Source organism: Polypterus senegalus, chromosome 12 (assembly GCF_016835505.1).
Source record: "Polypterus senegalus isolate Bchr_013 chromosome 12, ASM1683550v1, whole genome shotgun sequence".
NCBI lineage: Eukaryota > Metazoa > Chordata > Cladistia > Polypteriformes > Polypteridae > Polypterus > Polypterus senegalus.
Window position 1 is genome coordinate 20,408,697 of NC_053165.1, and position 14,502 is coordinate 20,423,198.

The window sequence follows — 14,502 nt, forward strand, 5'->3', positions numbered from 1 at the left end:
TTACTACTACTACAATGACAACTACATGAATGTTACAGAAGTATTTAGGTAGAATCTGACCACGCAAAAATATTGACGTTTTTGGTAGTCTAAACTTGTTGTCTTTGCTGAAACCACTGGCAGTTTAACATTTACCCTTTTCAGGTTATTCATTGCAGTTGAACTACTTAAATTTCAATAAATAAGAAGAAAAAAACTGTGTGTAAAATTTTTTTTAGTATATATATATATATATATATATATATATATATATATATATATATATATATATATATATATATATATATATATATATATATATATATATATATATATATATATATATATATATATATATACATATAATATATATATACCGGTGCCTGAATATCCCTGGAGAACAGCACTTCCTGGGGGAAGATGACAGGAACGTGTTTTGATCGGGACTGTATATGTATGTATGTATGTATGTATGTATATGTTGTGGTCCCCGGCCGGGACGCCCAGGAGGACGAGAGGAGGGCTTGTGCTTCCTCCAGACCGCGAGGGGGCGTCTGTCTTGGTTATGTTGGGGGCCTCAGGTAAAGGGCTTGGAAGCCCAGCCCTGTAGGGACCCGTGGCCACCGCCAGGTGGCGCCCCGATGCCGGTATATCCCGTGTGGTCCCCGGCGGGACGCCCAGGAGGACCAGAGGAGGGCTTGTGCCTTCTCCAGACCGAGAGGGGGCGTCTGTCCTGGTTATGCTAGAGGCCTCGGGTAGAAGGCTTGAAAGCCCAGTCCTGTAGGGACCCGTGGACACCGCCAGGTGGCGCCCCAGTGCCTGATTATTCCGGCAGCCGGCACTTCCGCCACACGGGTGTCCGCGGGAGATATCCGGGAAGCAGCTGGAGCCCATCCCGGTTCCTATAAAAGGGGCCGCCTCCCTCCAGTCATTAGCGGAAGTCAGGTGGAAGAGGACGGAGCTGGAGTGAGGACTGGAGGCGGCCAGGAGAAAGAGGCACAGGACTGTGTGGCCTGGACATTGGGGAATCGGTGCTCGAAGCACTGGGGTTTGCGAGTGCACTAATTGTAAATATTGTACAAATAATACAAGAGTCATTGCTTCGCAAGATTGAGGAGGGTCAATTGTGAGATTTGGGCATGCAGTGCAAATGATCTGTGGGTGTTTATCACTGGAACAGTACCAGCCAGGTCACTCAAGTTCAGAATATGAACAGATTGGAAAAATATTCCCTCTCTCACAAATAGGGCCTCATGTATAACACCTTGCGTAGAATTCACACAATAAAATGGCGTATGGACAAAAGTGGAAATGTTCGTATGCACAAAAAAATCCAGATGCATAAATCTGTGTGTTCGACAACTTCCATGTTCTTCCGCTACATAAATCCCGATCAGCGTGAAAAGTAACACATGTGCAAGCGCCTGCTGTCCCAGCCCAACTCCTCCGAGAATTACACCTCATTGAATATGCAAATCAATATAAATAGCCCTTAAGCTTTGTGTTCTGTGAAAAGACAATGGCAAAAGCACGGGGGAAAATAGTACTTTTCAGCAAATACCAAGTGGAGCTGAAATTCTTCTATTTGTTGGTTTAAACAGTGGTATAAACAACAAAAGGAAGTTGATTGAGTGACACAGCGTGTCGGAGAAACTAGAAAGCTCAAGTTCACAAAGTCGCACAGTACCCGAAATAAAAAAGAAGCTGTCAGATATCAAAGTCGCTGTGAAAAGGCGAGTTGTAGCCCACCCTCCGAGTGTCATATGAAAGCTTATTAGGGTACAGAGGGAAAAAAAAAAAAAATGGCACACAGTTGGGAAAAAGGCACGAAATGTCAACTTTAATCTCGAAATTTCCACTTTAATCACGTAGTTTATTTTGTCATTAAAGTAGAACATCATAAACTTCATCTTAAAATCGTTTCATTTAGTTATGATGGGATTTGAGAAACTAGTAAAGTAGCACGTTAAATGCTTTGTTTTGTATTTGATCTTCTATGTGCTCTATGTGTGTGAATCACTACGTGCTTCTGAAACCGGCTTTCTCTTAATCTGACAGGACACAGAATTCATTAAATTCGTAATATTACAGCTCTCTGAATGATTAAAATACTGAGATGTATTTTCATGATGATAGGAGTTAAAGCATGTTATTAAACATGGGAACATGATAGCGCAGTGATTGTTCATGTCTCACACAAGATGCTTGCTGCCGTGCGCGACCTTCGATGAAATAATTTATTGCAGAAGTACTGTCTCTTTCAAACGTACTAACCTCCAATTCCTGTCCTTCCTTTTCTTTCTCCAAGTACCCAATCGCCACACAATCAGCTCTGTAATAGACGTTAAGCCATCTGAAAGCTTAGAACGCCGATTCTTCAAAACTTTTAAGGAACGTTGAAATATCTCCGTAGTACATGTTTAATTATTAACAATATAGATTATTTATATGAAGTTAAAGTTTTATCTGTATAATATAATAAACATTTTGCTGCACTTCATCTTAAAAATGACAGTGTCATCATAAGATGAAAAGGTGATCTGCTGTGGCAACCCCTAACAGGAGCAGCTGAAAGGAGAAGTGCGTGCAGTGAGAGTAACAACGCTAAAGCAGTTATGGTATTTGGAATAGTTTGACCATTCTGTGGACCATTATATTGTTACTGGTTAATTACAATCAGATGCCTTAAACTAATAAACAATATGCGGTTAATTTCAGTGCATTTGTAAAGCCACGTCAGGAATGTGGATCTAAAAAAGAAAGGGTAACCACACAGGAACAGTAGCATTGCTTTGGCTCTGGGTGCTGCCAGTCTGCAAAACCGAGCTCAGAACTTGCGTATGCCAGGGTTTGAGTTAGCGTGAAAATGTGCGTGGCTTTACGCCAAGTTTAGGTTTTATTCATCGCGATTTGAGCGTGGAAGCGTTAAATGCATAACATTTTTGAGTGTACACACCGTTTATACATGAGGCCCCTGATCTGATGGTTAATAGGAACTCCCCAAAAGTGCCTGTAGTCTTTTGCCACAGATAATGCTGTCTGGTGTGTCCATCTTAGCGTGTTCCCCCCATCCATCCCCCAGAAAATGCAGATGAAGAGCACAGTGAATAGCACGATGAGAGATTAAAAACAATGCTGGAACTGCAGAAAATTGTTGCATATTAAAAATAATCCAGAAGGACCTTTACTTACAAAGATATTTTCATCAACGAAAAATTTATCTCCATTGACTTTTTCAAACAGCTTTATAGGAAAGTCAGGACACCGGTTGGGAACGTGTTCATAGATCTGATTCTTCCTGAAAAGAGACAAAGAAATATGCATTGCTGCTTTTCTGTTTATTTCTCTTTTACATCCATTATTGCGAAAATTCTAAAGAGTGAAACCAAAGGAGTAGTATGCTGAACCCATAATTTGAAGTGGGTTAATCATAATTTAATAGCTTTCACTTAATAGTTTTGATGCCATATTCTTAATAGTTAAGATAACAGTAACTAGTCTTGTGCCATTCTTTTTGGTTTAGAGCTCTACACTTGTGATGGTAAGTCTTGTAATCTTGTTTTGTAACAAAACCCCAGGATTATTTTACTCAATTCTGTTTGACCTTGTTTGTAATTTGATATGGATAAAATTGCCTGTGAATAAATGTCAGAAAGTCAGTCAGTCATCGTCCAACCCGCAATATCCTAATTACAGGGTCAATTGGGTCTGCTGGAGCCAATCACAGTCAGCACAGGGTACAAGACAGGAACAAATCCTGGACAGGGCACCAGCCCACCGCAGGACACACACACCAAGCACACACTAGGGACAATTTAGGATCACCAATTCACCTAACCTGCATGTCTTTGGATTGTGGGAGGAAACCCACACAGACACGGGGAGAACATGCAAACTCCACGCAGGGAGGACCCAGGAAGCGAACCCAGGTCTCCTTACTGTGAGGAAGCAGCACTACCACTGTGCCACCGTGCTGCCCGTGAATAAATGTAAACTTTAGTAATTCTTAGGTTTTTGCTAGCTAATGTAAAATTGGTATTTGTAAATACTCATTACCCTGACACTTCATCGCCATTGTAAATCCACTCAAGAAATTTTGATTTTCCCACCAAGTAACTGCATTGGACAAGTATGCTACAACCTCTACCATAAGACTATTATGTGAACCCCGCACAATACCATACAAAGTTTGATTTGGCGACACCCATAAAAATAAAGCATCAATACAAACATACAAAATAACAGTAGACGAATCATTATCCCCATATCTCCATATCTGCTTTTACACACACCCATTTGTTCATCCTTTAAACCAGTGTTTTAGCCCTTGGGAGCCACTAAACAGCACATTCGAAAGCTTCAAGACTCATTACATCACACCTCCAGCTGCAGCCCCCTGAATGACATCACAGGGTCCTGTGTCCTGTAGGAATGAGTGATATGGACTTATATTGAAATTGTGATTATTTTGAACCAAAATGATATATTCAGCATTTCCCAATGTGCTCTCAAAACACATTAAAAATTGTAGATCACCGCCATACAGACACGTACGTGTACATTTTTGATACAAACTACAAAACATGGTAAATTTTGTTACAATAATAATAATAATAATAATAATAATAATAATAATATGAAACAGTAACAAATTACACTTTTTTCCTAACTTAACAATTTCATGAATATCTGTGCGTTATCTTTCCACATGCTAACAGAAACTAGAAGCCCTTTGGAAAGGCTGGTCTCGGTGCAGTACCAAGCTAAGCGTAGAGCAGTTAGCATCACGTGTAAACGTGATCTAACGACAAGGAAATACTGTGCATGAAATTGTGCATGCTGCAGTAGTCACGTTAAGCATCTGCTGTAGGTAATTACTGAATGTTATTGACAGAATGAGTTGATGGATATAATGGAACTTTAAAAACAATTAAAAAAATATGTTGTGTCACTCATGTGTACCAGGGGATCACCATTAGGGTTCGTCGGAGGCAAGCACTACCAAACCTGGACCAAGAGGAGGCCCTGATACTAACTGCCCTTTTCTTCCACCTGTAGCTCCAAGAAGAAATATCCAGTGAGGACATGCGACACCACTCTTGGCACCCAGGAGGAGGCCCATAGACAGGGATTTGCCCAGAGACTATCATCTAATTTGAATCCAAGCTTGTTAGAGGATGTACCTCCAGTGTCACCCACTACTTACTGCAACCAAATTCAAGCTTTCTTCTGTTGTGCCATATACACATTGTTTGGCCCTTGATTTTTTTTCCTTAAAATTTTAAACAGGGTTGGCCCAGTGGGCTCCCCAAACATTTCTGCGGATCCCTCGCCTCCTTTGGAGTGTTACAGTTCACAGGTACAAATGTCGCACCATTCGCTATAAAAAGAACTTGCAGAGTAACTAGTCAATTAGAGCAAGCTTGGTGCGGGCTCAGAGCCTCTCTCGTGCGTAAGTTCACTTGTGATCAGGTTGATCAAAACACATAGTGAGGTGTTGGAGAAATGAACCGCAGTGCAATGTGAACCGATGATCAAAGCCAAAGGCGACCTTAGGGGTATTGGGGGCCTAGGGCTGACCAACCCAACGTGGGCCGGTTACGTCAAAAGCGGTTACCAGTATTTGTGGACTGTATAAACTTGTGCTTGAATGTAATAAAAACAATGTTAATATACACCAGATTTTCTCATTACAGTATTCAGCTAAATTTGTGCAAGATAACATGCTGACTTTATCAAGGTATAACGATATAATCAACCTGTATTTAAAAAGTGCAATTCATAGTTCATGACAATACCATGACAGTGCAAAATACAATGTGGTATCATGTGGAGTCTCGATATGCAGGATGTCATAGTCATAAATCATGTCAGCCAGTTATCATGTTTTTATGCATTAATATTCGGACATGTTTATGGCCTACAAATAAAATGCGAGTTTCACTGTTTCGACAGAAAGTATGAAATTAACGTAGTGGTATCATCATGAAATCTCTTACCGGTTTCCAGGTTCAGAGACTAAAACCTACTTTTCTTGTCTTCTGATTAGAAAAGTCGTTGATGACATCTTCGTAGTCTAATCCGGATGCAATGCCTTTTTTTATATAGATAGGAGAAGCCAACCCAGTGAGTAATGGGCTATACCTATTTTAGGAAGGGATTATACTGGCGACTCTTTTCGGCCGAATATGGTGGACTATGGAATGTTTTAAAAGACGTACATATACGGATTTTAAAAGGGTTCCTCTTAGAAGCATCTCAAATATATATACAGTGGTACCTCTGGTCACGACCGTAATTCGTTCCAAAACTCTGGACGCAACCTGATTTGGTCACGACCCAAATGTAATTTGCCCATAAGATTGTATGTAAATACAATTAATCCATTCCAAACCGTACGAACTGTATGTAAATATATATTTTTTTAAGTACAAAACTACGTAGTTAATTATACCATAGAATGCACAGTTTAACAGTAAACTAAATGTAAAATCATTGCATAACACTGAGAAGCCCTTGAACAACAGAGAAAACTAACATTGTAAGAGTTCGTGCTAGACGCTTACGAACCGTTCGCTATAAACACTTTTATGAGTTTTAAGCACAGGGAAAAAAAATTAAATGCCACTTGTCTTGTGAAACTTTTCAAACCATCCTCTACAGGCTTTAAATGCCTCACCTTTGCCACTCGAAGAAGGATTTTTTTTTTCAACAAATCACCATAAATCTTCCTGGCTTTCTCACATATGATTGCCTCGCTTACGCTATCCCCTGCAAGGTGCTTCTCGTTAAACCACACTAGCAACAGTTTTTCCACCTCTTCCAGCACTTGAGGCCTCTGCTTAGTTAACATTGTAACTCCTTTTGCAGCATCAGCTACTTTGTTAGGCCCTGTATACGCAAACAAAAGAAAAAGGAAAAACGGAGAATGGGAAATCACTGGCGCTTACGAACGCGCATAGGGAAACTGGCCACCAGTGTTTTTGTTTGCCTCCAGAGCATGTGGTCGTGAACAGATGCAAAATTTTGGCAAACTTTTTGGTCGTAACCCAATTTGTACGTGTTCCAAAACGTTCATGACCAGAGGTTCTACTGTATATATACTGGAGAATATAACTCGACAAATCCGCTCGAACGGGACACGCAGACTTCAAAAGTGGGGCCCCCTTAGGTGCAGGGCCTGGGGCGGTCACCCCACTTGCCACCTCCAAACGCCAAACTTGATCAAAACTGATGATCACAAATGAAAGTAATACATGCAGATGTGGCGTCCTCATGCAGATACAAAGGCATGCTAACTTTGATATATGTAGCAAATGTTAATTAAACATTCAAAAATGAATATTAAGTATTTGTAAGAGTTAAGATGGCAGAAATGTGTCAGATGGGGTTGTATGGATTCATTCTGAACGCGACTGAGAGAATGAAAAGTGAATTAAAAAAAAACCAAAGCTAACCTTTACAAGGATCATACATTCACGCCGGCTGTTACACACTGAAATCAAATGTATGTTTTTATTCAAAAATAGTAAGAATAAGAGCAGTTTACTTCTCAAAACGGAGTGGTGCAGGATCGAACTCACGACCTTTTGATTCCTAGTCAGTAGCTGATTGTATTGCGCCACAGAGGCGATCGTAATAAGCGGGTGTCAATGTCACATGTTAAGGCTTTTTCTGCAGCTATATTTTTGAATAAAAGCGCAATTGTTGTGTTATATTTGTACCTTTTGTGAAAATGTTTGTTTGATATTTGGACTTCAGGCTTCATACATTATATAGTTTATGCCTACATTTTGCCATCTATTACTAGAATATAAAAAACGTTTCTGTTTTATCAATGTGTTTACACAGATTACTGTAGAAACGGTACAGACATGAAATGCGTGTGTTCCAAACAACGATCTATTATTTCCACTCTAAAACTCCACTTCACTCCCAGATACTCAATCAAGGCATGAGCTGGGAGAAGTTTGTACACGTTCTAAATTGGTGGAGGAATGGAATAGCCGGCTGCTTCTAGCTTCTCTTTATCAGCACATTTAGAGGACAAAGGACGCTGGTGGAGAGGTGTGAAGGGATTTAAGAAGTGATTTAAGGTGGGACGTATCTACGAGTTTTTTCGTAGGCTCTGGTAATTTTAGTGTTAAGATCACGCCCTACATATGTAGGAAGAATTCCAGCAAGACATCTTGATAGTTGAGCGTATTTAGACTTGCTGGCTGCCTGAATGCTGGTAATTCCGCTTTGTATACGACGCATTATGACAACCCTCGACTGAGTTATTTGTTCGCGGCATGCCATCAGCAGTTACAACAGTTATAACCTAGCACATAATGTGTACATGCGCGTCCCACTCTCTTGGCCTCTCTCACGATTTTGTCAGCGCGCATTTGTCGCAAACCAGTTAGCGGGTTTGTCGCCGCTCATTTGTTCGTCGCGGTTTTGTTGGGGCGCATATGTCTATCGTGCTTTTGTTGGTGAACCCCCATTGGGGTGTTCATTTATGTTTAGTTCACTTGAAAGTTGGCTGCGTAAAACTCAACTGAATTAAGTGGAAACTGAAACAAACAAATCATTCCCTGATTAGGAACAAGCAAATGGAGCACAAGTGACTGGTGTCTCGTTAATGCTGCCATGATGCATGCCTCAAAACCCTGAATCGTAGTGGCTTATAAAATGGGTGGGTTGATTTTCGGAAATAAAATGTAACTACTGGCTATATACACAGAAGGCTTAATCTTAATAGGATTACATAGAAATTGTGTTTTTTTTTTTAATATGCAACATTTTTAAAATTGCCAAAACACACACGAACTGTCCATGCTCTCCATGGATCAAACACTTCATTAGCAACAAAGTACAACTTTTGTTTGTTTTTACCAGGTTACTGTTAGAAGAATATAGTGCAGCAGGTTGCGGTGTCCTTTACAGACTTTACAGGTTTTATGTCCACTTCCACCACACCAAGTGCATCTGAGGGGAAAGAAAAAAAAAATAAAAGAGAAAGAAATATTACAGGTAAATAAAAGAACACAATTATGTTTTAATTAAAAACCGTAAACAGATGCCTAATTTCACAGTAATTCTTTATTTATGTCAAAATACCAGTGGGCCTATAATGGCCTTATGGATAAATATTTCCTATGTGTAGTTTTCATGAAAAGAATATCAAGGCACAGCTGAGGAAGACAGAATAATCAGTGGCCGAGATTAGGGGTAGAAATGTTGCTTTATGCAGATGTTGATGTTGTCCTGTTCGCCTCATCTGACTGTGACCTTTGACACACACTTGAGCAATTCGGTGCTGAGTGTAAAGGGGCTGGGATGAGGATGAGCACTTTTATGTCTGAGGTTATGGTTCTCTCTCGAAAAGGAGTGGATTGATCTCTCCGGGTGCCCTTAGCGGAGGAGTTTAAGCATCTCAGGATCTTATTTAGGAGTGCGGATTGGAATGGTGGCAGCTCGCCTGCATGCGCTGTACTGGTCCGAGATCAAATGAGAACGAGACTGTTGAGTACAAGTGGCAGAAGTGATGCTTCTTCGTAGGGCGGCTGGGATGAAACTCCGTGATAGGGTGAGAAGCTTAGAGATTTGGGAGAGCATCAGTGAGTAGAGTCGCTGCTCCACTGGATTAAGATAAGTTAGTCAAGGGCGATTTAGGAATGTAATAAGGATGCCACAACCCCACACTCTCCAAATCCCAGTGGCTGTCTCTAGAGCAATTTTGGGCACATTCCACTGGGCATAGACCCTGTGGCAGACCCAGAACATGCTGGAGCGATTATATCTCTCGGCTGGCTTGGGAATGTCTGGGAATTTCTAAAGGAGAGATGTAGTCTGTAGATGGGGACAGGGAAGTCTGGCCTGACCTGCTGGGCCTGTTGCCACTCTGGTATCCTTATCCTCTAATGTAGTTTGGTGTCTGTGTTTTCCTATTCTTTTTCTGTCTTGTTTTGGATTCTCTAAACAAATTTATGACTGCTCATACTTTTTAATTCTTTTTGCGTTTTTATGGTTTTTGATTCTTTGAACATTTTTTGACCTCAGGTTTTGGTAATCATTTTTGCTTTGTTGCACATATTTTTTGATGAATACGACCTTAACGACCTTCAACCTGGCTTTAGACCAGTTTTTAGTCTGTTCATCTCCTCATCTATTCTGAACTGTTTTTGTTTTCTGTTCTCAAGCATGACACTGGCCATGTTACATTATGCTGTAGTGAAACACACACCTCAGTAATTTCAAATCATATCAGACAGCTTGTTTAAGATGCATTTCCTAGCAATCATTATATTTCTGTGTTATGCCATTTGGCCGTATGAGATTTGTAAGAGCTGTACTAATGTTTGTGATGCACCATCTGTTGAAATGAAAAATGTAATACGTTTTATTAGCACATGTGTTATGGTGTATAAAATCTGTACATTTTGGTTTCCATTATATTTTGTTCAAGACAAGACAACAGATGAACTAAGACAAATTAAAGCAGGTTTTCTTCCCTTACACCTTACTTTTATAACACTTGTTCATAGCTTCGTGCTAATTTGGTTTTATAGCCTGGGAAAGGATGCTGAGCTGATACCTCAGGCTATTGATTACTTTATGGATGGACATCTGGAACAACAATTTGCTTTATAGCCTGGGACAGGAAGAACTACTGATACCTCAGAGTACATGAAAGTTTTGTTGTGTGGGAAAACGGACATTGAATTAATTCATCAATCATTTGGACAGCCAGCCAATCAGGTGCATGTGTTGTGAAACCAAGGCTTGACATTTCATAATAAATATGCCTTGGTTTGGAAGGCAAGAAGAGAGAAGCAAAGAGAGAAGAAGAAGAAGAAGAAGAGGAACGGACGAAGACGGCCCTGGTCGTCAGAAAGGCATCATGAACATCGATTGCTAAATCAAACGCCTCCCTGGGACATTCATCCTTGTCATCTGTAACTTTTTCGTAAGCTTTTTCTAAAGACTATATATATTTAGACTTTCCTATCACTACCTATTTTCTAGTATTCTTTGTTCTTGTGGTATTATTATTATTCTTGTAATAAATACCATGCTGCTTTTAACTTTCAATGCTTTGTCTTAATGTCTAGAGTGATTAAAGTAATAAGTTGGATTTCTTTGAGCACCTGGTGACAGCCGGATTTTGCCATTATTTCTGTGCTGCGAGGTTTATATGGCTGAGAGTGAGAGCGCTATACTCAACAGAAGGAACAAATACGAGAAAGAAGGTATTCTTGGCTGATGAATGGCCTATAGTCAAGAGTGCTGAGTCTTTGTATGTTTAAATGTATTCTTGTAGACCAAAAGTAATATTTAGGTCTGAGATATCACTAAAACATCGTATTGTTGTTCGTGCCCAACATAAGTAAGTCTCTTGAAGTGCTGAATGACAGGCTGTTATTCCTATAGCACTGGTGTGGTTTAAAGTGCTAAGGGTTATTCAGCGTGTGTGTGTCATTCATGGGGCACTGTTGTGGTTAGGGTCTGTGTGTGTGTTCATCTTAAAGTGCAACAGTAGACCAACCCGATAACGAACTTGACGAGAACCCTTATCCTTGAGGAAACAGGTAAAAGGGCAAGTGGAGGGAAATACCACGATAATACAACATGGATTACGAAATACATTCCATGACATTGTGAACTGCAAATGTTAACGTTGTGCTGAATACGCTGAGGTCTATGTCAATTACTTAGATTTCATCCCATCTAGGATTGGTATAAGAGCTAGTAAGTAATAATCTTGTCATTTTATTGTTAGTTCTGTCTTGTTCCCGTTGTACCAGAGACAGTTTTTGATGCCTTCATGGCATTTTTTTCCCAAAATTAAACCAGAATTAAAAATCAAGTGTTATTTTTCTCTGATGTTCAAGTGTTTTGTCTTCTACCACCTGTTTGGAGGTGCGCATGGGTATGGTTTTGGGTAGCGTTAGCTCACAAGATAAAATAGTTTATTTTAAATGGATCATTCTACTCCTGAAAAAAAGACAATGTCAAATTATATAATCTGACTCTTTCAAATAAGGTCAGAAGAGCTGATATTCCTGTTAGACTGCCAGGCCTACTTGTTAGGGAAGAATAGCAGCCAAAAGGTCACAGGGTTTCTTACACTAGGCTGACCCGCCTTTTAAGGCGACCGACTTTTAAGTTGACCAGTTCTTAAGGCAATTCAATATGTAGATCAATTTGATATTTTATACAAACTCATTAATTTGGTTATATTGCATTTGAGCGGTATTACTTTAATACTCGTAGTTTCTGTTATTTTTGTGATGAAATTTAAACTTTTTTTCTATATTGAGGTCGCCCTTTTGAACCCCCCTGATATTTACTGCGTGGTGAGGCATTTGTACTCCATCAACATTAATTATTTCCAGAGACATAATTTTGTCTATTTTTCCAGCGCATCGCGCACAAAAGTAAGGGAACGATGGGAGCACCAGAACTCTGCTCACATCCATTAAACTTCGTACCACAAGCTGCAAGTAGTAAGTCTGTGATAAGCGGAATGCCGCTACGCTTTCCACTCACGGGAAGGAAGGACAATCCCGACCACTTTTATATAGTAAGAAAGAAGAAGAAGATATCGCGCAGTCTGGAGTAGAAAATCATCTTTTACCTGGAAAAACGAAACTACAAATCCCATCGTGCATTGCAAAATGGATGGGGCGTGTGTGAAACTCTGTGCCTGCGTTGCACTCACTGGACGGAAGGATAATCCCAAACGCTTTTATATAGAAGGATACCCATACTCTCACCATTTTTACTGGCATGTAACCAGTAAGACAGGTACAACAAAAAAGAGCAAAGAAAGAAAGTGCGCAAAACAGTAGCCAGCTGATATAACAGTAGCCAGTCATATAATTAATCTATCTACACAAAAATTAATTAAGAACTTTTACTATTATGTTGGAAGCCCCATTTTAAAAAGTAACAATGAGAAAAGACGTGCCAAAAAAAGGGGATCTACCTCACTGTTACCAAAGCCAAATTAAAAGTCAAAAATAACAAATACGAGTCAAAAATAGAAAAAAGGTTATTATAAGATTTACAAGCACAGAAACGACTGACAAAAGGGGCATCTTGAATCTGCAAACTCAGACGAGGAAGTTCCTGAAACAGCGACCTGTTACTGGCAGCTCACGACCACTGAGGACATGTCAAAGTGACGCTGTCCTAACAACATCTGCAATAAGATGCTGCAGATGTTCTATCAGACGGTTGTGGCGAGCGCCCTCTTCTACGCGGTGGTGTGCTGGGGTGGCAGCATAAAGAAGAGAGACGCCTCACGCCTGGACAAACTGGTGAGGAAGAAAGGCACTATTGTAGTCACGGAGCTGGACAGTTTGACATCCATGGCAGAGCAACGGGCGCTGAGCAGACTCCTGTCAATCATGGAGAATCCACTGCATCCACTGAACAGGATCATCCCCAGACAGAGGAGCAGCTTCAGCGACAGACTAATGTCACCGTCCTGCTCCACTGACAGACTGAGGAGATCCTTCCTCCCCCACACTATGCGACTCTTAAACTCTTAAACGTTAACACTACACAAGATTATAGACTGTTATACCTGCCTCGCACTCTGTCCTTGCATTTTTTAACTTGCACTGTGCTTTTATTGCCCTTTAATTAATATTGTTTTTAATCAGTATGCTGCTGCTGGAGTATGTGAATTTCCTCTTGGGGATTAATAAGGTATCTATCTATTTATCTATCAGAATGGCAAAAACGCCTGAAATGTAAGTAACCAAAATGGTGGCGAAAATAGTCCAAATAAATTATCAACACCAAAAATAATGAGAAGTCAAGCAAAATTACCCCTTTTATTGGCTAACTAAAAAGATTACAATATGCAAGCTTTTGAGGCAACTCAGGCCCCTTCTTCAGGCGAGATGTAAGGTGTCACTTTGCTTGACTTCTCACTATAGTTATAATGGATAACATGGTACAACACCCTCGTACAACACCAAAAATAAAATTCTGATCACAAAACAGTTGTCAGAATCAAAAGGTAAACCAAAACATCCACAAAAAGATGAAGAGAAACACTGAAAAAAATGAAATAAAGACCCCATTCATAACAGTTACCTTCTGCGTCCAGCTCCATGGCACCATGTGCATCGTTTCCCTTGACTGTGTCCTGAGCCAAGGCACGATGTACAGCGTACCTACCAGAGACACAATGCAAACAAGAAGTGATGATTTGCTTTTAGTTAGGACATCTTTCATTTAGGAGACAAATAAAAGAGTTTTGGTTTTGCCACTTTCATCTTTCACAACTGTTTAGATGTGCATTTCAGATTTTTCATTTTTATTTATTTTCCTCATTCTTGTTGAACTAAACCTTCTAGCAACTCCCAGGACTTCTGTAAGGACAAATGACTGTATCGTTACAATGAAGAACCATGAAAATGCTCATGCACCTTGTTGTGTTGTGCTCACATGCGGAGTGATGGCGGGTGATGTCACAGTAGTCATTGAAGTATGGTGCTGTTATGACTGGATTGTTTTCAT

General features: G+C 40.1%; 1 protein-coding gene across 1 annotated transcript in view; it reads right to left on the minus strand.

Moving 5' to 3' along the window:
- ssuh2.1 (ssu-2 homolog, tandem duplicate 1) overlaps window positions 1-14,502 on the minus strand; it is a 60,943-nt gene that overhangs the window by 10,656 nt on the left and 35,785 nt on the right. The window contains exons 8-10 of the mRNA XM_039770867.1: window positions 14,077-14,156; window positions 8,860-8,952; window positions 3,172-3,277 (exon numbers count right to left, since the gene is read on the minus strand). Coding sequence (XP_039626801.1) covers window positions 3,172-3,277; window positions 8,860-8,952; window positions 14,077-14,156 — 279 coding nt within the window. The remainder of the gene's footprint in view (window positions 1-3,171; window positions 3,278-8,859; window positions 8,953-14,076; window positions 14,157-14,502) is intronic.